This window comes from Neltuma alba, unplaced genomic scaffold (genome assembly GCF_004799145.2).
Source record: "Neltuma alba isolate B1F8T4 unplaced genomic scaffold, ASM479914v2 tig00012615_pilon, whole genome shotgun sequence".
NCBI classification, from domain to species: Eukaryota; Viridiplantae; Streptophyta; class Magnoliopsida; order Fabales; family Fabaceae; genus Neltuma; species Neltuma alba.
The window spans coordinates 503,984-529,885 of NW_021637057.1; the positions used below are offsets into that span (position 1 = coordinate 503,984).

General features: G+C 32.2%; 3 protein-coding genes across 4 annotated transcripts; 2 read left to right on the plus strand and 1 right to left on the minus strand.

The window, feature by feature from the left end:
* Nucleotides 1-1,984: 1,984 nt before the first annotated feature.
* On the plus strand, nucleotides 1,985-3,761 carry LOC114729196 (uncharacterized). Of its 2 annotated transcripts, none has more exons than XM_028916172.1 (3): nucleotides 1,985-2,412; nucleotides 2,726-2,831; nucleotides 3,570-3,761. In XM_028916172.1, the coding sequence occupies exons 1-2, from the start codon at nucleotides 2,040-2,042 to the stop codon at nucleotides 2,797-2,799; spliced, it is 447 nt and encodes a 148-aa protein (XP_028772005.1). In that variant the 5' UTR covers nucleotides 1,985-2,039; the 3' UTR covers nucleotides 2,800-2,831; nucleotides 3,570-3,761. The 2 variants fall into 2 exon arrangements, with proteins under 2 accessions (XP_028772005.1, XP_028772006.1); XM_028916173.1 differs by lacking the exon at nucleotides 3,570-3,761 and adding an exon at nucleotides 3,205-3,554.
* Nucleotides 3,762-11,941: 8,180 nt separating this feature from the next.
* LOC114729191 (mediator of RNA polymerase II transcription subunit 8) lies at nucleotides 11,942-18,838 on the plus strand. Its single transcript, XM_028916164.1, has 11 exons — nucleotides 11,942-12,177; nucleotides 12,530-12,654; nucleotides 12,970-13,094; nucleotides 13,168-13,351; nucleotides 14,293-14,400; nucleotides 14,489-14,553; nucleotides 14,943-15,245; nucleotides 15,795-16,001; nucleotides 17,697-17,735; nucleotides 18,253-18,313; nucleotides 18,484-18,838. The coding sequence occupies exons 1-11, from the start codon at nucleotides 11,975-11,977 to the stop codon at nucleotides 18,693-18,695; spliced, it is 1,632 nt and encodes a 543-aa protein (XP_028771997.1). The 5' UTR covers nucleotides 11,942-11,974; the 3' UTR covers nucleotides 18,696-18,838.
* A 364-nt stretch (nucleotides 18,839-19,202) lies between these two features.
* LOC114729236 (uncharacterized) lies at nucleotides 19,203-20,491 on the minus strand. The gene is made up of 2 exons (XM_028916224.1): nucleotides 20,056-20,491; nucleotides 19,203-19,554 (listed from the first exon to the last, which is right to left on the minus strand). The coding sequence occupies exons 1-2, from the start codon at nucleotides 20,358-20,360 to the stop codon at nucleotides 19,470-19,472; spliced, it is 390 nt and encodes a 129-aa protein (XP_028772057.1). The 5' UTR covers nucleotides 20,361-20,491; the 3' UTR covers nucleotides 19,203-19,469.
* Between the last annotated feature and the right edge of the window lie 5,411 nt (nucleotides 20,492-25,902).

Below are 25,902 nucleotides of genomic sequence, written 5' to 3' on the forward strand. Positions count from 1 at the left end.
TAACAGATTTTTTAAAGGATTAACGGTAAAAATTACATTGAAAAATTCTTTAAAAGCAAAATTATTGGTAAAAAAATACTTTAAAAATAAAATTGCATAACAGATTACTTTTCCACCTTAAATCTAATTGCATCGCAAATTCCTTTTCCACTTTAAATCTAAATTTTATAAAAGAAGTAATTTCATATGATAATTTGAGTTAAGAACAAGGGCATCAAATACTATAAGATGGATGAAGGAATCTGAAAGTTGTCAAACGTGGCGTGCGAATCGAAGGGATAAACAAGGTGATGCGTGCAACGTGAGAACATTAAATTAATGGGCGAATAAAACGTTATCATTAACGTTCACTTATTATATATTATTCCATTCATTTTTTCTAAGAAATTATATTTTCAATATTTTTTCGACCATGAGAAAAATATCCCTTTAATTTGATCTTCATAAATAAAATTTGGTGAACAACGTGTATTACATGAAATTTGAAGAAGAATCACAATATTTATAATTTGTCTACGAAAATAGCTTGCTAACAAAGAACAAATGATCAGACAGAAAAAAATTTATGAAGGAAAATTGTAAATTACCAACGAAGAACCTTCACCGACTAGCTAGACACAAAGACACTCGTTTCATTGAATAATAACATTATTTTCTATTCTAAATATGGAAATTAAATAACTAATATAGTGGGAACAAAATTAGTTAAGCTAATATTTTTGTGATAAATATGTGTTAGTTTTATCAAAATATCTCACTTTAATCATTATTTTCATGGCTATCTTAAAAATATAAATTTAGAAAGAAAATGAATAGAAGTCTCGTTGGTGAAAAAAAGAAGAAAAGAAGTCTTACATTTAGAGTTAAACAGACTCCTCAACCAAAATAAATAAATAAATGAAACTTGACTATGCCTTATATTTATGTAGAGGGACTGAAAACTAAACTGGTCATTACATTGGTTAAGACAGTAATTCAAAAACCAATAATATGAATAATATAATTTAATTAAAACATATAAAAATATTCATATATAACACTAAAAAATAATATTTAAATAAGCAAACATGAATTCACAGGCAAAAACAACGTCCATGTATAAAAACACACATAACAAAACAAGTTAATATAACACAAATCTAAACAAATGCTATTTTTTTAATACTTCAAATAACATCATTGTTTCAGGCCTAATAAAGAAAGAGAAAAAATATAAAATTCAAGGCAATCAATCTATCCAAAATTTATAATCAGATGGGTCAAACGACTCATTTGCGAGTTCACCTTAAAATTTTTTTTTATATGCACAGATATTTTCTTATTGAAGACAATCTTATTAAATACTCCTCTAGTCCTTAATATATGATTTAATTATAGAGTTGATTTTAGTCTTAAATATAAGACTTATTTTTTATATCTATTAATTTTTTCCAAATCAGCCTTATTAATACTCTCTCAACCATAATCAAGTATGAGAGGAAAAAAGGATATAACGAAGATAATTAAGGTATTTTACAAAAAAAAAACATGTTGTATTTATTATTGTTAATTAACTTACCTAACTTTCTTAATGTAATCAAATTAATTAAATAGATCTTATATTAAGAATCGAAAGAGTACTAAATATGAGTATTTATCCCAATAGAAACTAAAAATTAATTTGTCATAAGAAACTAACTTCTTTCATTAGAATCATCAAGTTGGTTCCTTAAATTCATTTTAATGCTATAATTATTTTAGAAACCAAGATGGTAATCCAAACCCACAATTCTCTTACGCCAATGGCGATATTTATTACGCATGTGGACCGACGATCTATTGTTTGGTTCCTTCGTAGGTACAAAACCGCGGGCCGGCTCGCAGATTCCGCACATGAGGGGCGACCCCCGTGTGCTATATATATGAATAAGCCTTCTTATCCGGTCCCGTACTTTCTCTCTCACTTCTCTCTATAATTCTATTATCCATATTCCTCACGTTCCTATAACCTTCACCTTCTTCTTCAGTTCACACCTACTCTCTCCTTCTCTCCCTGTTGAATGGCCAGATCCGTTGCTCGCACCCTAACCCTATCTACCAAATCCATGTCTCCTCTCTCTCGTCTCCTTCCTCACCGGAACCAATCCAACCAGCCCTCCTCCTCTGATGTCGTCGACGTCGATGCTGCTTCTTGCAACACCGATCCTCTAATTCGCAAGCTTGAGGACGCAATCCAGTGCATCATCGTTCGCCGATCCGCCCCTGACTGGCTCCCCTTTTATCCCGGCGCTTCTTACTGGGTCCCTCCACCTTCCACGCCTTCCAATGGTCTCGCCAATTTGCTCCATAACCTTACCGATCCCCCCGCTCAGCAGGATTCTCCGCCCCTCACCTCCCCTGGAGCCTGGCCTTCTCCTTCGTATTTCATCCAGGGTATGTTCTTTTTGCCCGCTAAATGATGTGATCCAGAATTGTGTGAATAGGGTGAAATTGAATTAAGAAGCTAGCGATGGATAACCAGGAATCAAGCAAGACTATAATTGAAAAGATGTTGGTGCTAATTCGTAATTTGGCACATTCAATTGTCCGATGCTAAACTGTAGAGGCCTTCGTCGTCTTGGATGTTACTCTTGCCTGATAATATGTCGGTTTAGTTGCTGATGCTAGGCATTTGTTGAAGATGGTTATTAAGGGATTAATTGGATTGGTGCTTTGTCACTTACCTGTCTTTTATTATGTGGTTTAGGTTCTTCTCCACACCCGACGGAGATTGAGGCAACATCTAATTGTAATGCTTGCTCCGAGGATGAGGAAGGATGAGGATTTTTACTTGTTCACAAATTGCATCTGAGGTAAGATATACGTGCGGTTTTCATTTCTCATGCCAATAGCTCTACTTGAGAAATATGTGTTTTAAACGTGAAGTATAACTTCTTAGACGTTAGGTACAAAAATGTCATGTGAAGATTTTTTTTTTTTTTTGAAAAAAAAAAAACTGAAAATCGCCGCCTTGTGATCGAATGTTTCAATATTTTTTATCAGAAACTTGGCATCTAATTCCAAGAATTTTCCTTTTGTCGATCTCCATTTTGCCATAACTAATTTTCTGGGTTACTCTTCTTTTTGAAAATAATGGGGCATCGATTTTGCGGGATCTGCTTGCAGCTCTGCTGCTGTGTATCAGAATAGAAATAGTTTCCATTTGACAACTTTGAACAATGCCAGGTCTACAAAGCTGCATGTTCGTGGCTTTTCTATGAGAAAAGAAATTAGCACCTGACTGTAAAATATATGAAGTGAACAGAAACAAATTATGTCAATGTTAGGCATGTCTTGGTATTTATGTCATCATATGGTTTTAGACTTCTAAATCCTCTTTGATTAACAATAGATGAACTGTGCTGATGAAGATGTAATAATGTAAGAAACTAATGTAGTTCTAGCTGGACTTCCATGTGGACTTTTTTGCACCTGGAGAGAATTTTGTTCCTGGGTTGTGTTGCTTGGAGCATAAGTCAGAGTTTGTTTTTATATTATATATAAATTTGAGGCATCTTTTAATGATATAGATTGTCTAATGTCTTTTGCAGGCTCATTCAGGCATGGAAGTTCTTTATGATGACCTGAGAGTATCACATTTCTCTCGGCAGGAGCTGTAAAGATCCAACCTTGAGATGTTTTAGATTTTGGTTGCTAAGGGTCAAGGGAATTCGCCAGTGGGATTCCATTTATGTAAATGTTGTCTGTAGAGATGTTTACTTGAAATGCTAGTTCGCAATGTACTACCTCCGGTCCTAATTATAAGACCCAGTTGACTTATTTGAGGAGATTAAGGAAGTAAGTTAAGTAAGTTATTTGTAATAAATAAGTGTTGTCATTCCTAAAATATCCTTGCTAATTAAGTATATTGGCTAGAACTATCATTATTAGAAGGATTATCTTGGAAAAATGCATAAATATGAGAGACAAAATGGATTGGGGTCTTATAATTAGGACCAAACAAAAAGTCAAACAGGGTCTTATAATAAGGATCGGAGGTAGTATATTATAATGTGGTCTCGGATCAATCTGTGGATCCCAGTAAACGAAACTTTTCAATTTGTACCGGAAAATCCACAATCCGGTTAACAGACATTTGATTTTTTTTATTTTAGTAATTATTATAATCATATTATTATATTTTGCATTCTATTTAAAAAATTTAAAAAATACTTATATTATTTATTTGGTGTTTTCAATCAAGTATTTGAAAAAAAAACCAAAATTTTATGATATTTTATTTATATTGTATGAGAAAAATATTTAAAAATAACATTTTAAAAAAAAAAATAATAGTTAGAAGTTAATCCACTATGACGGATTAGGTTTGATTGAAAATTAGTTCTCATTACATGAGTTTTTTTCAACCCGCATTGTGTAATTCTAATTTGCGAGTTCAAAACTTGTTTGTATTACCATCTCTATTTATGTGTCACACCATTAAATTTTTTACATAAATATATAATTGTATTATTTATTTATTATCATCTCCATTCTTATTTTCAACTGTCAATTTAGGTTTGCTTAATATTTAAATTTATATTCAACTAATTTTAATTATTTTTTTATTATACGTAAATCTCTTGTTTGAAACATACAATAAGGGCAAGACGGTGTATTGTGTGAATTTTAGATTGTAGGGATAAAGTACTCCCTCCTATTTAAAATATTAGCTTCAAATCTTAGAAGAGCTCTATTTTTTTATCATATTTTTCTATTTTTAGCTCTAATTACTTATGTATATATATCTTTTATCTATTTTCTCCACTCACCTGGGGTGTTTTAGGAAAATAAATTTTTTACTTATTTACTATATTTAATTAATTTTAACTAACCTTTTGAGTTACGTAATTTATTTATTTCAAACTTAACTTATAACCATAACGAGTAACTTATAAATTTTAAAACAGAGTTGATGAGTGTTTATGTTTTTCTCCAGTTAAACATGTATAGGACAAGGAGTATATAACAATTATGAATTAATTCAATGTACACTTTATCCTGACAGTGGTACAAAGTCAGCATAATAATGCACATGATAATATATTAAAGGTAAGTAAAAAAATTAATGATAGGATTCATAAATAAGACCCAAAAAAATTCTTTTTACCTTATAAATGAGACTGGAAGGGTATATGATAATTTTTAGGAAACGACAATGTTTAATTTTTTTTTTAATTATGAAGGTGTTTAAAATAGTTGGCAAAAAAAAAGTATGTTTAAAATAAAAAAAAAAAGAAGTTAGCAGGAAAAAATAAAAGAGAGAGAAGGAGGGATGAAGAAACAGGACTCCCGCATTGGGGGGGGGGGATTTTGAGTGTTGGAATGAAGCACAACGGCATGGTTTTTTCCCCCTTAAAGTATAGATATAAAGTAATCATATTTGAAATACTGTCCAGCACTAAATGTGAGTACCTTTTCCAATGAGGATTTGAATCTTGTTCACTATATTGTGAGAAACTAGCTCCTTCCGCTAGACCCAATCCCGCAACAACGTAGTTTTGAAACTGAATATCCTGTTCATCTAATACGGAATCATCATCTCTATGTCCATTCCTATTTTGCTATTTAGTTAATTCCTTTTTTTGTTTTTATGCAAATGTGGAATTGAGAACGTTCATTCATATACTGAAAATGACTCCTATATTGACTATTAGAAAACACAAATAAAATGAAGAAATCAATAATTTCGCTTTAAATTTTAATTCTCCTACATTTAGTAACATTGAGGTTTACCGTTTACATGAAATGTCATGAATAAGAATTTTCCTTAGTTAATAAATTTTTAGAAATTCTTAATTATAATTGAAAGAAAAGAGCTTACTTAGGTTATTACTGTTATTAATTGCAGCCGAGACTTCGCTCATTTTTTTATGATGGTATTAATAAAATAATATCAATATGAACATGTATGCCAGAATTCTATCCATAGTGATAAAAAGAGCTTGACATGAAGGACACACGAACTATGTACTTCTAGGTATAATTTATTTGTGTTTCTTGTTAGTTAGTAATTAATTATATGTTTTTTTTTTTAAAAAGTTTAGTTGATATACATAGGAGTTGGCAAGAAGGAAGATATAAATATTTGCATATCAGGAAAAAGTTACGTTGCTCATTTTTGTCTTTGATTCAGATTTCCCATTTGTTGCTTTTTGAACTCTATCATTCATCGGGGTTGAAGGTGAATGATTTTTGACTTATTATTTTTATAGATAATTCTGGTCTTGGTTTTAATGGTTTCAAGCGAGGATGTGACGGTGGGGAGGTGGCTTTACCAATGCTATAAATGAACGGGCAAATAGCTTTGTCAGGTAAGGATGCGCGAGACAGAGAAAAAAGGCACGCTCCATAACATGTTTTCTCATGGGTTGTTGAAATCCTCCCCCCCCCTCCCCCCCCGGGGGGCCGGGCAATTTTGGATTCTCTTCTGGCAACTTTTCTGATCAGTAGTAATTCATTGGTGGTGAGTCCAGAAATGAAACTTCTGGATACTTATGTTTCACAATTGATCAATACGCTTCTCTCTCCCTGTCTGCATTTTTATTACCTTTTTGTTCTTTGGCAGCTCTCATTTTGCTTGCTCACACATGACCATCAACATTTCTTGAAATTTCATTCATATTTATCTTTGGCCTGAACTATCATATACTTAATGCTTTTTTTTTTTTTAAACAAAATTGTAGTTTGTGCACTTCTTCAATGTCACAAGATTCTGGCAACTTCGGAAAGTAATGCCTTTTCTTTGGAGCATCTGTGCTTGATCTGACAAGGTTCTGGGTAACTAAATAACGAGCATAATTCTGTAAAAACTATTCTTGTAAAAATATATATGGGGATTATGTACCATGTGAGTGTCAGTATATGGCCGTATACATGTTATAGTTATGTTGTAATGTATTTTATGTAGACCTTTTTGTTTATACCATATATTTTTGGCCAAGATAATTCATATTTTTAGTTCTACATGGGGCTGTCATGAAATTTTTTCCCTTAATTTTATATTCACCCTTATTTGATGTTGTAATGTATTTTATGGGTGACCTTTCTGTACTAACTTGGAGTGGCTGAGCAACTGAGGCAATCTATTACAGTATCTAATCACTATGCTTCTCAAACTTGATATTTGCTAACTGAAATGAAATCAAATTTTCTTAATAAAAACATGTTATCTTATTTGGATTATTCTTGTAGAACAAAGCAGAAGAGACGATCTTAAAATTTCTTGGATATGTGCTCACGTACTTCCTAAGAAGAAGGTTACCTGAATTATTTCTGTTTATGTTATAACCATTTCTTTTGACAAAAGAGCTGACAACGAAGGAGGAGATCAAAACAGAGGAGAAAGAGTGTACAAAATGGATGTCCCATTATTAGGGGAAGCCGAAGTTATTCTGTGATTTTCAATTTATGATAAAATGCTTCTTCCTTACCAAAATGAGTCATGCATATCATCTGCTTAGTTTTTGGGTATTTGTTGATGTGACTTTTTAGCAAGATTTATGTTTAGTTAAATTTTGTGTTGAAGAAAATTTAACAGGAGTGTTGATTTTCTTTGATTTCTAGTGCTTCATTTTGGTTTCTTTTTTAAATTGTTATCATTCTATCAAATGCCTCATTGTCAAATCCTGCCTCTGACAAATATGAAGAGTGCTGATTTTTTTGATTGCTGTTGCTTCAGTGTTTGAAACAAGATGTCTTGCTGAGAAGACTCTAATTAGCCAGACATGCATAACTATTGTATGCTGTTTGATGGAAATTATCTTATCTCCATACAACACTTATGTATAATATTCCAAAGCATCAATCCGGTTGATCTATATGACCACTCTTCCACTACAATTGGTTTGAAATGTGGCGCATCTCTCGTGAAACTCTAGCAGATGTTGGCTATAGTCGTGCTTTCTTTTAAGGTAACATCATTTGTCTTCCTTTCAGAAAGCTGGCAAGTTAAAACCTGTGCACATATTCATCTTCCTTTCAAGCTAGAATTCGTTTTAGAAAGGAAGATTTGTTGTGCTAATTATATTGTCGCCAATTATTTTGATGTAACCAAGTTTAAGTATCACAACTCGTGGCCAGAGATACTTAAAAAGTAAGCCTCGTGGATGATCATTATGACTCATAGGCAATAACAATAACATCTCCTATCAAAAGCTGCAAAAATCAAATAAAGTGCCTAATGTGTGTTCTTGCTGATGTTTTAGAGAAATAAAGCTATAAGCCCTATTTTCCAATGTTTTGTCCTTTTCCTCCTGCAGCATTTTAGTGTGTTTTTTGCAATTTTGCTTCTCTTTGGCTATTTCATTGCATACAATGTGATTTTGTATCCTTTGCCAGTCTACCAGTATCTCCTTTTTCTGATCTACTTTCTATTAACATTTATGTCAGTCATAGCCCCCTGGCCCTATATCATACATGTTCATGCTATAAGCCAATATACAAAATGGTGGAGATTTTTCGTCTAATATCCAACTTGAGGCCGATCTTGTGATCCTTGTATCTAAATGTTAGAAGTTGAAGGCTAGAGAGACATGCTGTGAGACTTAAAAGCTGAGAATGTAAAATTATGGACCCCCCGAGTTCCTTTTATTATGTTTCACCATCTCATCTACCAAAGTCTTTTGTGATGGTATCATAAAAAAAAAAAAGTCTCTTGCGATAGTCCAATTGTTTTTTATTTTTGAACTCAAGGAGATTATTTATACATATTTCGAAGTTAGTTCAAGCGAATTTGTGTAATTAAACCCAAAATTTATAAAAAATTATCACATTAACCAAATTATTTCAATTGAGTTTAACAATGCTTGAGTATAATTAAATAGTATTAAATATAAAATCATTATAACCATAACAAGTCATGATTTTTTCAAGTCACTTAAATTAAAAACTTTTGCAAAATTTAGGAGCAGAACTCCTTAGTATTTAAAGTAAATATATTATATATCTTGATTTTTATAATAAAATCTAACTCCTTTTTTTTCCCCTTTTTTTCCTGCTACTAAAGGGCTTCTTATTTAAGGGGGTTAATTGATAAAAAAAGATGTATCATAATTTACTAAAATTGACATTCAAACCAAGAGTATAAAGAAAGAGATACTTAAAGCAAAAGTTTATATAACTGCATTCCAACCTAATATATATATATATATATATATATATATATCCAACTAAAGTTCAAAACAAATTTTAACAAAAAAATGTACAACGCGAAGCTATTTATTCTTTTTATTAAAAGCATTTATTCATTTAAAAAGCACAAAGCTTTTTATTCACTAAACAAACACAAAACTCTTTATTAAATAAACACTTTGGTCAATAATTTTCCATGCATTGAGAGAGAATGATTTTTTTTGTTGTTTCTTCTACAAGTAGGTAAGTAAATAGCTATATTTTAAAAATTTCTTTGTGAGAATAATTTTTCATATGCTTTTACTCGTAATTTTATAAGCTTTCTTAGCTAATAATCTTAGCTACAAATAGGACTAAGATAAAAAAAAAACTGTCTAATTACAAAATAAATTGTACTAAAAAGAAAACATGTTATATTGATATATAATTTGGGTTGATCGATTCCTTTTCTTTCTAATTCTTTTTTTTTTTGATGTAGCAGAAACAACCTTTTCTTTGTAACTCTAATCAAGGAAAAGTTGTGCTTAACAATAAAAGTATGGATAATGAAATTACAACTTTATGGGAAGATACTTAAAGATTTTGCATGCATCGTGAAATTGTAACACATCACATAAAGAAAATTATACAAGAATTCATTATTATTATACTGTAGTGGATTTAGGAAATATCTCTAATTTTAATGTATTTATTTAACAAGAAAAGCGTGTGCCGGATTCTTAAATAGAATTAAGATAAAATAATTTTAAATATATAAGCTTGCGGAAAACACATGGTAGTTGAAAGAATATCAAATGACTTTCAAGTTGAAATAATAGTCACTAATGAAGGTTTAAAACAAATTACAAATGCATTATGATTGAAAGTGGAAGTTAAAACTGCTTTTAGTTTTTGATTTGGTGAGAAAGAAAGTGACTAAGACTTATTATGTGTTTTAAAAAAATACACCACGTGCTATTTTTTTGGCATCTTAGATTTAAAAGCTGTTGAGTAATGAGATAAAAATTCTTATATTTTATCAAATGTATCATGCTTAAAAATTTGGAAAAATGTTTTAAACATGATAGAGAAGAATATGACACAAAATTACTCTTCATGTAATTTTAAAACAAGCTCTGATACCAAATTATAACCTTAAACTAGTCTCTGATACCAAATTGTATTAATATTTTTTCTAAATATTGATAAATGTAAGTGCAGGTAAAAAGGAAGAGACTAATATTTACATATCGATTATTTTTGTTGCATGATGACTTATTTTTTATTATATAATGATTTTATTTTTTTATTACAGCAAAAAACATGACTTATTAAAAATATATCCTTTTATAAGGGTGAGATTAAAAATTCAATAAATATTACATAGTTAATCAATTAGAAATTTTATCGATAATTAAAGATATGATCATGAGTATGTAAATAATAGGGACCGGATTCTCTCTGCTGCCTATTTAGGTTCATTACTGTCTTTTACTTAAAATGATACTATTTTGAATGTAAAATGGTGGGTATGGAATGGTTTTTTTTTAAAAAAATAATATTAAGTATTTTAAAGTATTTTTTAGTAGCATTAAGTATCCTGAGATATTTTTTGGTTTACTTAGTGCCTTAAAATATGTTTTAGAGACATCTCGTATTCTAAAATAATTTTTGATACACCTAACAACTTAAAAATATTGTTCATGTAACCCTTAATATCATAAAATAATTATTGATGGCTCAGCACTTTAAAAAATCTGGTATTTTGAAGTTTTTTTTTTAGTAACACTAAGCATTCTAAAATGATTTTTAATACACTTAGTACCTTAAAATAATTTTTTCAAAGAGTATCACCGGTATTCTAAAATAATTTTTGATACACTTAGCATCATAAAATATTTTTCTAGTTGCATTTAACATCTTAATATAAGTTTTACCTTAAATTATTTTTGCAAGAGCACTTTGTGTATTAGATTTTGGGTGCTTGTTGCTAATATGAAAAATATTTTAGGACACTGGGTGTTGTTAAAAAACATTCTAACACAATGAGTGTATCAAAAATTATTTTAGAATAATAGATTGAGTTGAGTGTATCAAGAAAACAAAAACATTGCATGGAAAGCTAAAATTTGGCTAATATGATTGAGAGAACCAAAACTGATTTTAGTTTGCTTTTTCCCTCTAAATAAAAGGCAAGCAACCAGCATTTCGTTTTACAATGAAAGTAATTAGTGTTGGATCAACATATAATTGTTTTTTTTCTTAAAGGTATATACTTTGCTCTTAACTTTTAAGTATGTGTATTTCATTCATATTATTCTAAATTTTTTCAAGTTGATGCTAGTTTGATTAATGCAAATTGACAAGTCCTCTAAAATTACTAAAGCGGTAACCTTTAAATCAAATTAGAAATAAAAATAAAGTGATATATAGAAACCAGAAGAGATTAAATATTTAGATATTGTATATCGTGAAATGTTTTTACGATATATAAAATATATATACAGAAAAATTTATCACAATGTATAAAAAAGTATTTTTTAAAAGTATTTCTTGAGTAATCCAAACACATCTTTAGAGTTTCATTGATTGTTTGTTTGAACTTTTTTTATTGAAATGGATATTTAACTTGCATTTTCGAAACTCAGTTTTTATCCAATGTGGGGTCGAAGATGAAAACTCAAATTAAAAGCAGGACTCAATTTGTAATTTTTATTGAGGGGCCAAAGTCGAAATCGGGGTTTTTGGATGCTTGACTCCCAAAGGAGCCAAAATTTTCCTTCACACCAAAAGGACCAATCTTTCGTCTTCCTCTCCGTGATCTGCAAAACACACAGTGGGAGTTATGGAGGGAATGATGCAGAACCAACTTCAGCAGCCGCAGCAGCTACAGCCACCTCAGCCAGCGGCGGAGAGGTTAAACCAGGCATTGCAGCAGCAGCTCAATCTGGAACAAGTTAAGACCCGCGCCATCAGCCTGTTCAAAGCAATCTCTCGGATTCTGGAAGACTTCGATGCCTACGCTCGCACAAATACGAACCCCAAATGGTCTTCTTTTTTCAATCCTATATCTTTGTTCATTGCGTTTTCTTGTTCGAACTATGTATTTTGCATCGGGATGTTATAATTTCTTGATGTTTGTTTATGCTAAAATGCAAATGTAACATTGTAAGTTGATTGTGCGTAAAGGGCCTGCTATAACTCGTTCCCCCTTTTCGTGTTTATTTGTTGTTAATGGAAGGAGTGGAGCAACCAGAAAGAAAATGGAAGAGAATTGTTATTTATACCATTTCTGTTTAATTTCTGAAGGTTTTTTTTTTTTTTTTTTGGTTGCGGACATTCATATTTTATGAAAAGGGTTGCTTGCTTATTATTATGTTGGTGATCTCTTGTTCATCAGGCAAGATATTTTGGGGCAATATTCCATGGTGAACCTTGAGCTTTTCAACATCGTTGACGAAATGAAGAAGGTATCTAAGGCATTTGTTGTACATCCGAAGAATGTCAATGCTGAGAATGCTACAAGTATGTGCCTTTACCCTGAAATTATTGATGCCTATATAATAATGTTGTTCATTAAGAGATAGGCACATCTCGATTGTTTTTGAGATCAAGCTGGTCGATTACATTATTCTATATGGCTGGTGCTGAAATAATGTAAAAAAATTTGACTACTCTCTTGGGCATAGATTTTGGAGTTCTCAACCTATGTTTCCTCTTGGGAGAGGGAAAGGGAAGAGGATCATGTTTGATAAATTGCTTTGAAGTTTCTCCTTATTAGACACAGTTGTACTTGACATTTATAAAATTCCATCATTTATATGGGATTTTTTGCTTCAGTACTACCCGTTATGCTCTCCTCTAAACTTCTTCCTGAAATGGAGATTGATGACAACTCCAAAAGAGAGCAATTGCTTCAGGGGATGCAGAACCTGCCAGTAACAACTCAAATTGAGAAATTGAAGGTGATTAGGAGTTCATGGATTCTTCACATTCTATTTTCAATTACATCTTGGCCATTAATGTACTTATTTGCAGGCAAGACTTGATATGATTGCAGCAGCCTGTGAAGGCGCTGAAAAAGTTTTGGCTGATACTCGTAAAGCCTATTGTTTTGGAACTCGTCAAGGCCCTGCTATTGCCCCAACTTTGGACAAGGGACAGGCTGCAAAAATTCAAGAGCAAGAAAATCTACTTCGAGCTGCGGTAAATGCTGGTGAAGGTAATTTTCACTTGCTGCTTTATACACAATGGATAAATATGGTGCGTGCTCTTGATTTTATCCTCTAGTCTGCTTTTCTTATAAAATCAGTATCATGCTTCATTGCTGAAGGATGAGGGAATTTCAGTAGGGGAAGATATAAGAAGCCTAGAGATCTGAGATGATGCTGTGCGAAGCAATGAGAATGAAATGACTGTGAAAGGATTGGAGGAAATTATAGCTTTATACATAGAAAACTTGTCAAATTAAAATACAAGCATCCCAAGTATGTGTATGGGATCAGTAGCTGCCTTGTTGTCGTGGTTATAGTGTGCTGATCTGTGGTGAATGGCTTAGTATCATATACTCAGGTATATATAGTTCTGTTATGAGAAGAATTAGACTAAGGTCAGATTACAGATGTTAGCACTTGATGGGGAATGAATGTTATAGTGGGATAGGGACGAGGTATTGTGATTGTCATGGGTATGGAATGAGAAGTGTTTAAGCTTGGTTTTGACTTAGGAAACATCTTCGTTTCATTCCTCATTTGGTTGATAATTTTGTGGACTTAAGTTGTTAGGGCATCTGAAGTGTTTACAAAAGCCTCTTAGGTAACATATAAATGAAATTTGGACCCATAAAATCTTAATTGTGTCAGGCAAACCGGGTTATTTGTCAAAATACTGGTTTAGATTCAAAATTTTTTTTCCCCATGAAGGCAAGGCATCCTTTTATGCTGTGTTTAGATTCAAATTTTTTTTTTTTTTTATGAAGACAAGCCTGCTATTACACTGTATACTTTGGGTTTAGCCTTGAATAAATGGACTTGAACTTGGAAAAAAAAAGGATTTGAACTGCAGAATGATGTTAAAATATGCTTTGTTCAGTTGAACTCAATAAATAACAACAGCAAACACTTATATAATTTTGTACAATAATAATTTGGATTACACCTGAAGGATTGCGTTTATCCGGAGATCAGAGGCATATTACTCCTGCTCTTCCAATGCATTTAGCAGATGTCCTTCCTGTCCATGAGCCTCCACAACCCTTTGGTGATACATCTGGTAAAACTATATAACTCTTACCTGTCTATGTTGAAATGTTGTGAATGGTAGCATGTTGAGATGTGGCATTTGTTCATGTTACTTGCAGGCATGTATATGAAGAATACCCCGCTTACATCAAACAATATGGTTGGCCCGAATTCGTTATTACAGGTTTGGATCTGACATTGCCATTGAAGTGTCATTTCTGATATCTGAATATATGATAGCTTATTTTATTCTCTTTTCTCTTCTGTTTTTCCTGGTAGTCTAAATATTGGAGGAATTGTTACTGTGATAATTTCAGTTGCTTTTTCCAAAAGTGTAAATCCATTTTTATGGCTTGTGATTTCTCTGCTTCAATCAGTGTTAGTGTGTTGGGTTGGATACCTCATGTATCCCTTTTTAGTCTCATGATTTTTAGTTTTCATGGAATCTTCTTGTTGGTTATCTGTTATAGTTATGGGAAGAGGATTAGTGTGTCCTCATTTGGGTTGTTTGAATAATATTTTGATTCTTTTAGTATAATCATTGTATTCTCTCACCTACTGTTGTTAATGTAGGGCTCGGGAGCACAACTTATGGGAAGATCAGCTGCTTCTCCTTCTGCTGCAACTAGCACCACTTCTTTAGACAACACAACAGCGTCACCAATGCCATATGCTAACTCACCTAGGTCTTCTACTAATATGATGAATACACCATCTCCTCAGCAACAAACCCCTCAGCAGCAGCAGCAGCAGCAGCAGCAGCCTCAGACTCAGCAGCAGCAACGGCAGAAACTGATGCAGTTACCTCAACATCAACAGCAGCAATTCCTTGCTCAGCAACAGTTTAGGCAATCTGCAATGCAAGGAATGGGACAGGTAAAGCTAGCGAATCATATATTGATTTGCTATTTCCCCTATCTTTCAGTAGGCTTAAGGAATTGGGTTGCATTACATTTTATATGCTTCTTGACTTTATTAATTCAGATGTGCATCATTTTGTGATTCCACCCTGTAGTTTGGATTTTTAGTTCTATGTTTATATCAGTTTGTCACTTTCTAAGAAGTACCACTATGGGCACTCGTATCTGGAAATTAAAGGGTAAGAATAATTACAACATTAGGTTATAAGTAATTTGGGAGATAGGGATATGGGCGTTCAGGGAATTATTTGTAAACCTCTAGTGGTATAAACAGTGGAAAAAGCACAGGAAATCAGTAGGAAATGAATCAATATTTGGCTATTGACTATTTCAGTTTTGAGCACTCACACGTATACATTTATATATTTTTTCATAGGCAAAAAGTGCATGTTAACATGACGATGATAATATGCACCTATATCACAAACTGGCAGTTAAAATAATCTTATTTTTATGCCTGTCTTTTCTTTCTCTTGCTGATAACAAATTTTGGTTCCCCCCTCAGATGCATGGGCAACATCAGATGCAGTTTTCACAATCACTTGGGCATCAGCAATTTCAGGGCAGACAACTGTCTTCGGCTCATGTTCAGCATGGCATTGGTCAAAGCCAACTCAACCAAGGAAATCAGATGAATCGCTTGAGCCAGTTTTCGGGTCCTGCTAATAGTGCATTATTCAGTGCTGCTCAGGCAACACCCAATACCCAAATGGTATGATTGTCATGTCGCAAAATTTGCTGGGAAGTTTTTTTTTGTTAATAACATGTTCTGTTTGATATCAGGAAGAGCAATTAATTTGTTATATAACTCTGATTATTGGTTCTTTCTGAGTAATTGACTTCTTTGAAGGGAAGGTCGGTAGTTAGAATAAGAAGAAAGGAACTTCTTTGAGGGCATATAGTGATTGTAAATCCATATCATATGCAGCAATTTAGTGACCTTAATATTTTAATTATTTTCTTCTTCTATCTTTCTATTATAATAATGATCAAGTATCACCTTTTTCCGTCCATCGTGTTTGTTAATTGTTAGTTTCTCTTCTTAAATATTTCTGGTTTTTCCTTCTGTGTTGGAAACTTATTTTAAGGTGGATATTGGCTTCTGAATGTTGCGGGTTTTCTAATTTTAGATTTTTTTTTTTTTGACAAGCATATATGTGTTAAAGAATTGATTGAGTCTGCCGTCAGCTTTGTAGTATGTATATTTTACAGTGAAGTTAATTGCATCCCTTCTACTTTCATAGTCTGACTGAATGGGAGCTCGATATATCTATATATATTGTAAAAATTATGGAAAACAGTTTAAATCTGTTGCATTCTTTAGTAAAATAGTTTTTTCGGATTTTCATTGTCATATAGTGCACTTGATTTTATGTTGTAAACCATCAAAACCATAAAATTATAGGTTTGCGGTTTCTAACGTAAAATGAAACATGCAAATATTTGGCTAGGGCATCACTTAATCCGAGGTATTTGATGGCTTTTTGGGCAAGGACCAAGTGACCTTTATACTCAACTAGAATATTTCACCTTGTCATTCACAAGGTAGCAATTTCTTTATTTTTGGAATGATAAAGAAAACAGCAAATTTGAACAACAACAACAAGCCTTATCCCACTAGGTGGGGTCAGCTACATGAATCACACGACGCCATCGTGCTCTGTCAACAACCCAGCAAAATTTGAAGAGAAGAAAAAAATACATAAAAAAGCACAAAAACCAATCTGTACAGTATAACAGTATTGGGGATTCTTATTTTATAATATACTACCTCCGGTCCTTAATATAAGATCTTATTTGACTTTTATTTTGGTCTTAAACATAAGACCCTAAGCCACTTTGTCTCTCATATTTATACATTTTTTTCTAAGGTAGTCCTTCTAACAATGTTAGTTCTAACCAATACACTTGATTAACAAGGATATTTTAGGAAAGACAACACATATTCATAACAAATAACTAACTTAATTTCTTTCCTTAATCTTCTCAAATTCGTCAACTAGCTCTTATAATTAGAACTGGAGGTAGTATATTGGTGTTCCCAGGTGTGGTTATTCTGGACCTAAAGCTGAAAAATATAGTCGAAATTTATGGGTAAAGAATATTCATCATTTCAATGGATAATAATTTTTTGTTTTTTTGTTTTTTTTAAATTTATGTGTAGATGTAGTACTTGACATATCGATCAGCTTCTGTATTATGCTTCTATTGTGGGATCCAAATTCTTGTCTGTTTTCATCACCTTCCTTTATTTGTGCTGAGTTGCTGTGATTGCATAAAAAGTTCAATTTCTTGATCCTTCAACATTGTGTTTCTTGTTTCTGTTGGTTGCTCCTAATTGTATGTTCTATTATCTTCATTCTTCAATATTCAGTTCTACAATGATTTTTGCTTCTTTATTTGGCAGATACCTAACATTTCTGGGGCAATGGCGTCGCGGATGCAGGTTTGTCTCTCATTCTCTGCCTATTAGTATTCCTGATATGTCTCATTTACTTTACTGAAATACATATTTAAATGATTTCTACTGCACTGGGGATGCAGCATTCTTACTGAACTACTTGATTTGATCCATATTAGTTTTTTTTGCCAATTTTAATTTAACTCTTGGCATATTGCCAAATTTAATAAATTATTTCAAGGGGCTCTCCTGATTTCATGTGGGACCCTTTTTGGCAATATACACTGTCATTTAGTGTCAAATGTTATACGATGAATCATTTTTTAATATTATTTGTCTCATTATTTGGGTTGACTAGTCTTTCCTGCCACTCACTTCGAGTCATCCTATTTTCAATAATTCTAATTTTGCTTTTCATTATCGGCATATGTTATTTTGTTTTTCACTTGCATTTATTGCACTTATTTTGCTTTTCACTTATTTTGTCTTGGCTTGCTTTTTGTTAAAACACTACATGAAATCATCATATTCACCTCTGCTATACTTTGTTGCCTCTCCTTAGTTTGGATTATCTGGAAACAACCCTCAGCGAAGTCATCCTTCCCAGATGTTGAGTGATCAAAGTATGATCTGTAGACCTTTAACTTCCTTAACTTACATTTATTCATTAATTTTGGAGCTCCAATTGATTTGCCGTTCTCAAGACAATTGTGGCTTGTGACGCAACCAAGAATATCATTATTCTATATTCTGAATGTATATGCTAAGTTACTCCTCGGAAATCTCATTGCAGTGTTTAATATGGGAGGGGGTAATCCCGGCAGTATGATGCCTTTACAGCAGCAGCAGCAGCAGCAGCCACAACAGCAGCAACATAGTTCACAAGGTGCGTTTGGTAGCATGGCCCCAAATAGTCAGAATCTACAACCTGGTATGGTGGCACTTCCAAACACGTCACAGACTCATCCTAATTTCTCTCAACAGAGACAGCAAAATCCACAGTGATGCAGTGTGCTTATGTAAATCTTTTACAAGTGTTGTTACCTTGTATTAGAATTCAGAAACCAGTTGCTATGAGCAACATAAAATGGCTGCCCATTTCAGTTCAAAATATTATATTTTCAATAAAATATATTTTCTTGATAAAAGTTATGGCTCAATATTTCTGTTCGTGGAATTTTGTCATTACTCCGTCTCACTGGCATTTGTGATTTTCTGGGCTCCTCCTCTCCCTTTCCTTAGTTGGATGCTGTGATTTGAGAAGTACTATAAATTGCATTGTAGAACGAGGGTGGCTTTTACCATATCATCAATTCTGCCACGTCACAATAATTTAATTTGTAATTAAGTGTTGTATGGTATGTGATTTTGTTGGATGATTAAGTACTAAGTAATAGAAATTGTGGTGGGATATTTAGAATATACCAGTATTTAGTATCTGCATGCTAAAGAGTATTCTTATATAAAACGCACCCCTTCAGGAATTCTTCGTAATTTGATAGCTCACAATTATGTTTTCAAAACACATTCAAAGATGATGTTCAAGTCTTGCCCTTTGATGCTCACAGATGCATCTTATTCTGCTATTGGTGAGTTTGTTTTCGGATACATACAGAGTTAAATGATAATGAAAAAGAGTCCAGGCATATGAAAAAGCTGTGTTAGCGACTGAATGAATGTCAAACTGAATCTGAAATTATACTAGAAGATTAAGAAAACATTCTGGTAAAAGCAAGGCTAAAATGAGAAACCATGCTTTTGTTTTTGTCTTTTGCTTTGTTACGGTTGAGAATTCTTGTCGCGGTTGGAGAATTCAAGAAATCTGATGCAACAACAGCAGCATCTTTGCATAAACCATTCCAACCTGTTTCATTACGCCAACAAATTAAAACCAGCAAGTCATATAAAATTACTGTACCAGCTGCTTTTCTTTCTCATAATATACGCTTAAATGAATAAATAAATAAAATCCTGTAACGGTAGTTTAAAGAGGGGCAAAAAAAAAAAAAACATGATAAACTTTATTGTGATGTACTTATATCTGTGTTTGACTGGTGGTTGTGTGCTTTAAGTAGGAATAATGCCTGGTTTTTGAATTATAGAAAACTAAACCTACCAGTCAAGTAACTTCAAAAGGAAATCGCTTGCAAAGGGTTTGCTTGCCCTCATCTTGTAAACAAGGAATCGAATAAATTATAAATCTAATTGATCTGATTATTCATTCTCTGTAACTGATGAAATATTAATCCACTTGAGTAAAATCTAATAAGCCAATGAAAGCAAATGTTCATGGAAAGTTCCTGATGCGAAACCTAAACATTTTTTGTCAAACGGATGACTACTGTGAAAAGAGAAGAGAGCTTACAATTCTTGAAGGCATGTACTTTTAGGTTCCAATTCTTGGGAGTTCTGGAGATCCAATGAAAAGGCTGATGGCAAATTAGTAGTATCAGTATTTGGTTGGTCTTGTTGCAGAAGGGGAAGCTTCTCCTGCTCAAGAGAAGTTTGGCTGGAAGGTGCCGGCGAGAAGGGCGGCGAAGGAGTTGATGATGCCGAGAAGGAGTACCTCTGGTTGCCTGGTGCAAAACTAACTGGAAGTGGTGAAGGAGGAGTTGGAGGTGATGATGTTGGAGAGTCATAATTACGGTTCATAGTATTAATCAACAACATTGATCACAAACTCTCTCTTTCAATCTCACTTTCTTCCTTCCCATACAAAAATAATAAGCCATTAACATGTTCTGTTTCAAACTTCTCTCTCTCCCTTATGCCAAAATTTCCCCGTTCTTTTTTTTTTTTTAAAAAAAAAAGCTTGAGCTTTTGGTAAAACCTAACAGTCATACCTCCCCTTCCTCCATCCCTCAGCTACTCTTCATTCCTTTCTTGTCGCTCTGACTACTTCAGGCTTTCCTTCAGTTTCTTCGAACCTTTAATTCTCATCAACAAGGTACGGATTTCTTTGTTGATTCTACAGTTATTACAGATTCAACAATGTCTCTGAAGCATTAAAATTGATCTGCTAATAACTGGGCAGAGAAAGAATAGGGTGGTTTTTCAGTTCATGAGAGGAATATAGATGGCTTAGTTCTGGTTCTTCTTTATTGGTTTTAAACTAAGCTGATTAAAAACTGGTATTGTATCATAAAAAGAAACGTGTTCAGATTCAAATTTCATTATCATTATGAACATATCGTTACGGTAATTTGTAAATATGCGTCGTGAAATCTATCTATCTTAGCCTTCAAAGGTTCCTAAGTTTTAGATTTTCAGCTCATAATTTCAGAGGATATTGCAGAAGCTTGCATGAAGTTGAAGTTGCAGGAAGCTACGCCATGAATTGATTGTGTAAGAAGGTTTCTCCCTGTCGGGGTTTGAATGGTCAGTGTCATGTGTGGTCTGAGGTCAGTGAATCCAAAAAGTGAGACTTTGGTGCTGTTTCGTTTTGGCATTGAATCGTTGACTCGTTGGTAGCCATATTGACTTTATCACATGGTCGCTTTCTTACAGGACGATGAACCAACGGAAACATAGGAGCAAGTCTGCGTCAGCACTTTGCCCGGGGCAGCTGAGTATTTTCCAAATATGGCCATTCAAAATGCAAATAACTAATTATATACATTTAAAGAATATATATATATATATAGGGAAAACAATTTCTTGAGATACCAATAGTTTTTTTTTTAATTTTTAATTTAATACTTATGTGTTTTTTCCTCCTATATGGATCATTATTTTATTCTTTGAGAAAGCAATCTTTTAATAGGAGTCTTTTTATATGAAGATTTGACATGATATATTGTTCAATATTGAGTTCAACCATATGGCTTTGGTGTGAGGGAAAAACACCTAACGTGTAAAAGTTAAACATATAGATCTGTAACAAATAACTAACTTAACTAATATACTTAATATTTTATAAATTAGTTATTTAGTCATTATACTAAGAACAGAATATAGTGACTTTTTTTACTTATTTGTACAAAAAGTTGAATGTTACGCTGCCAATTTTGGCCCTCAAAGCTCCATTATTCTCTGCCTTCTTTTTCTTTTGGTCACAAACTCTCTCCATCTCTCACAAAACAATAACAATACCCCAAAATTCGTAATTGTAAAATTCTTGCAGCAGAAAGGTTTGGATACGATGTAACACACACACACACACACGTGTTTTTCTTGGATATAAAATCATTTGGCATTCAGAAACAATGCTAAGTAATTCATACTTCTCTGTGAAAGTTCTCACATTACGTTGGTCTCTAAATAATAAAATGAAGATGTTATATGGTGAAGCGGTTGAATTTTAAATATTCTTGATCAGTGACCAACAAGCTGTTAATTGAGGTGGTAGTAGACTTTTCTTATAAGGAAGAGAACATAAATTTGAATTTTAAAAAGACACATTTGTTAGGAGGGATATTCTTTGACTACTTCCGTCCAAAAAAAATTAGTTTTAAATCTAATGTGATTTGGAGATATTCCGGTTACACCAAAAAAAATTCTTGACCAGCGGCTATATCCATTGATAAGAGTTCTTTGTTCATGGGTAAATATTAATCTTGTTATATATTCCTTTTTGTTGTTTTATATTATGTATTGTTCTTTGGATTTTCCTTTTTTCCCCCTCCTAATAATCATTAACAAGGTTTTAGGTGATGATGCCACCGGCAGACTACTATTAGGTGGGGCAGAGCACTCTTTTTTTTTTTTTTTAAATCGAAACGCTCTCTTGTAGTTTCCTCTTGGGCCCTACCCCTTAGTTAGGCCACTATGAATTCGCGGGTTATAGCTAATGTGTTGGGCCGTAGATTTTAATTCAGCATCGGTGTTGTTAGAATTGGACCAGCCACAGTACCCAAAACAAACAAAAAAGAAAAAGGGGACCAGCCACCAACAGGGTTGAATCTAATAAAAAAAGATAGTTTTGCACAATGTGATGAATTGAAGAGAGGCACACATATTTAGTACCCAACAATACCTCTTATAAGATTACTTCTAATAGAATGATACACATACCTAGAAAAAAAATGGACTAAGGTTCAAATTCCTATTAGAAAATATACTCACATTTAGTGTTTAATAGTATTTCAAACATGATTGTGACAGATTATGCATGATTACAATTGTGATTCATATACATTTTGTATAGTTTTGTGTGAAAAGTTGATATTTGGTGGGAGTTTGTAGGAATACGCTCGATGTGTGGGGAAATTTTTTTTTTTTAAAAGAAGATTTGGATGTTTAATTTTACCCTTAAATATTTATTTTCTCTCGTTTGTCATAATTTCTCTATTCACATTTTTTCACGCATTCTTTTTTCCTAGCGCTGTCTGGTTCAAACTTTATTCTATTAAAATTCCTACTTCTTTTGAGGAATTTAGGAATTGGTTTATTTTTCTATTGATAGAATTGAATAGGGAAGATTTGAATTATCTCATTTATGAACTAATATGCTTACTCAATACTATATGGAGGAAAATAAACAAAATGCTTCATGAAGGGAAAAGAGATCATCCTTTTGCCACAACACATGAAATCAAGAATATAATTTCTTTCTCAGAATATGCTTTTAATAACTTCCAATCTTCCTACTCTTCTAATTAGAGCCTCCTCCGTGAACACTCTCATTTGAATTTGACCAAAAATGATTGGGATGTGCTACTATTTAAATATAGAAGAATGAGGAAACATTACTGCCATGGTATTATTTGCTATGAGGGACACTGCTTAAAGAATTCCCATGGCATCATCAAGCTTCTGTAGGTTCTACTTTTCTTTGTAAATATCTAGAGGCTACTCTATCATGGATTTATAACTACAACTTATAGATATCTACTGGCAAGCCTTCTATGCAGGTTCATTGCGTTGAAAAAGTTTTTCTTCAGATTTCTCCCAATGGTGCTTCTCGTCTCAACATCACCTGGCAAGAAATTTTTGCTCTTGCCCATAATTTCTCATCTTTTAATATTGATATTATCTCAAAATCTTGTTTTCTTAATTTTAATTATGCTAAAGGAGGACTGTTAAGTATTTGTAACTTGTAATTACCTTTATTATGAATGCAAATTTTGTATTTGGTTAAAAAAGTACTTATAAACATTTTTACGTAAGACAAGATAAAATTCTCTACACATACATACTTTGTATTTCATAAATCATAATTGAAAATTACTTTTGAAAGCTCCTATTACAGTTCCAAACAGGCAAAAGAAATCAAATGAGCAAGAATGACGCAGAAGAAATGATTATGGTTATGACTCATGTAATATCTTAATTTCTATTTTTAGAATTTAAGTAACATTCAGGAAAAAATTATTTTATGATGAATAGAATATATTCGTAATTAATTAGGCAATGACAATTTATTCAGAATATTATTTATCAAAATAAAAGAAAATTTCAAAATAATAGTAATATAAATAGAATGAAATAATGATGATAATACTAATTAAAAAAGGGAAAAATATAACAAAGAATTGGGGAGAAAATCACAGTCAGGATCACATTTTTCTAGTACATCATTCCAAATAAATGGGAAAGGCATGTTTTTTTAAAAAATAATAAATTAAACATAATAAACTAAAGGGGACACATGACCCCGTTGGTAATCGCGTGGTGGGGATTATAAATATATGGAAAAAAATTATAATAAAATCCCATCTAAGAGAATTAAATTTAAAATTATCAAATTAATCTGAAGTTTCAAAAGATTTCATTATAAGAGAGTCCACTTATTTAATTACTAAATTGTCTTCTTTTTTTTTTCAAGTATGCATTAACAATTAAAAAAATAGTTGTTAACAATTTAAGACATAATGATTAATAATTATCATGGCAGGTATTGACAACAATATAACAAAGAATTAGGAAAAAAATCAATGTGGGACGTGGCCCCATTTGATTCATTTGATACTATGGTGTTGACTATTAAATGGGAAAGGCATGTTTGTTTTAAAAAGAATAAATTAAACATAATAAACTAAAGGGGGCACATGACCCCGTTGGTAATAACGTGGTGGGGATTATAAATATATGTAAAAATTGCAATAAAATCTCATCTAAAAAAATTTCAATATAAAAAATATTTTAAAATTATCAAATTAATCTGAAGTTTCAAGAGAATTCATTATAAGAGATTCCACTTATTTAATCATTAAATTGTCCTTATTTTTTTTCAAGTATGCATTGATAATTAAAAAAGTAGTTGTTAACAATTTAAGACATAACAATTAATAATTATCATGGCAGGTATTGACAACAATATAACAAAGAATTAGGAAAAAAGTCAATGTGGGACGTGGCCCCATTTGATTCATTTGATACTATGGTGTTGACCATTAAATGGGAAAGGCATGTTTATTTTAAAAAGAATAAATTAAACATAATAAACTAAAGGGGGCACATGACCCCGTTGGTAATCACGTGGTGGGGATTATAAATATATGAAAAAATTACAATAAAATCCCATCTAACAGAATTAAATATAAAAAGTCTTTTAAAATTATTAAATTAATCTGAAGTCCCAAGAGATTTCATTATAAGATATTCTACTTGTTTAATTACTAAATTGCTCTTATATTTTTTAAGTATGTATTGACAATTGAAAGAGCAGTCTCATTAATAACTTAAGGCGTAACGATTAATAATTATCGCGATAGGTATTGACAATTCATGCATTACATTTTTGTGATTTGTTGAAAAAATGTGCTATTGATACCTGCCGCAATTGTTGTTAATCCTTACAGTTTAAATTATTAACGACCGTTCTTTTAATTGTCAATATATATTAAAAAAGAAAAGATAAGGGCACTTTAGTAATTGAACAAGTGAAATACCTTGTAATGAGGTCTCTTAGAACTTTAGATTAATTTAATAATTTCAAGAGATCTTTTTGTATTTAATTCTCTTGAGTGGGATCTTATGATAATTTTCCCATTATGTACCGGGAGAATTTCACTATACCCTTTTAGCTAATTAATTTCCGTTTGCTTATGAAAAATTCCGAAATTTAAATTCACCATGAAGAATTAAAATGAAATTAAATTTTGTAGGGAAAAGGACGGTGTTGTAAGGATGAAAATGGGCTACACCAATCAGATTGACTAAATAGACCTAACACTGTAAGGGGCTAAACTTGAGCTTAGACCTGAACCTACACATCGTTCTTTTTCCGGTTCAAGTCTGAGTTTTCAAAAGACTGAAGCCTTTTTAGAAG

Bases quoted from the DNA above. Each gene is read 5' to 3' on its own strand.
- LOC114729196 (XM_028916172.1), top strand. From the start codon at position 2,040: ATGGCCAGATCCGTTGCTCGCACCCTAACCCTATCTACCAAATCCATG. The intron at 2,413-2,725 runs GTATGTTCTTTT...TATGTGGTTTAG, and splicing joins TCCTTCGTATTTCATCCAGG to GTTCTTCTCCACACCCGACG.
- LOC114729191 (XM_028916164.1), top strand. From the start codon at position 11,975: ATGGAGGGAATGATGCAGAACCAACTTCAGCAGCCGCAGCAGCTACAG. The intron at 13,095-13,167 runs GTGATTAGGAGT...ACTTATTTGCAG, and splicing joins CTCAAATTGAGAAATTGAAG to GCAAGACTTGATATGATTGC. The intron at 16,002-17,696 runs GTATGATTGTCA...TTTATTTGGCAG, and splicing joins CAACACCCAATACCCAAATG to ATACCTAACATTTCTGGGGC.
- LOC114729236 (XM_028916224.1), bottom strand. From the start codon at position 20,360: ATGTTGTTGATTAATACTATGAACCGTAATTATGACTCTCCAACATCA. The intron at 19,555-20,055 runs GTAAGCTCTCTT...GTAATGAAACAG, and splicing joins AGTACATGCCTTCAAGAATT to GTTGGAATGGTTTATGCAAA.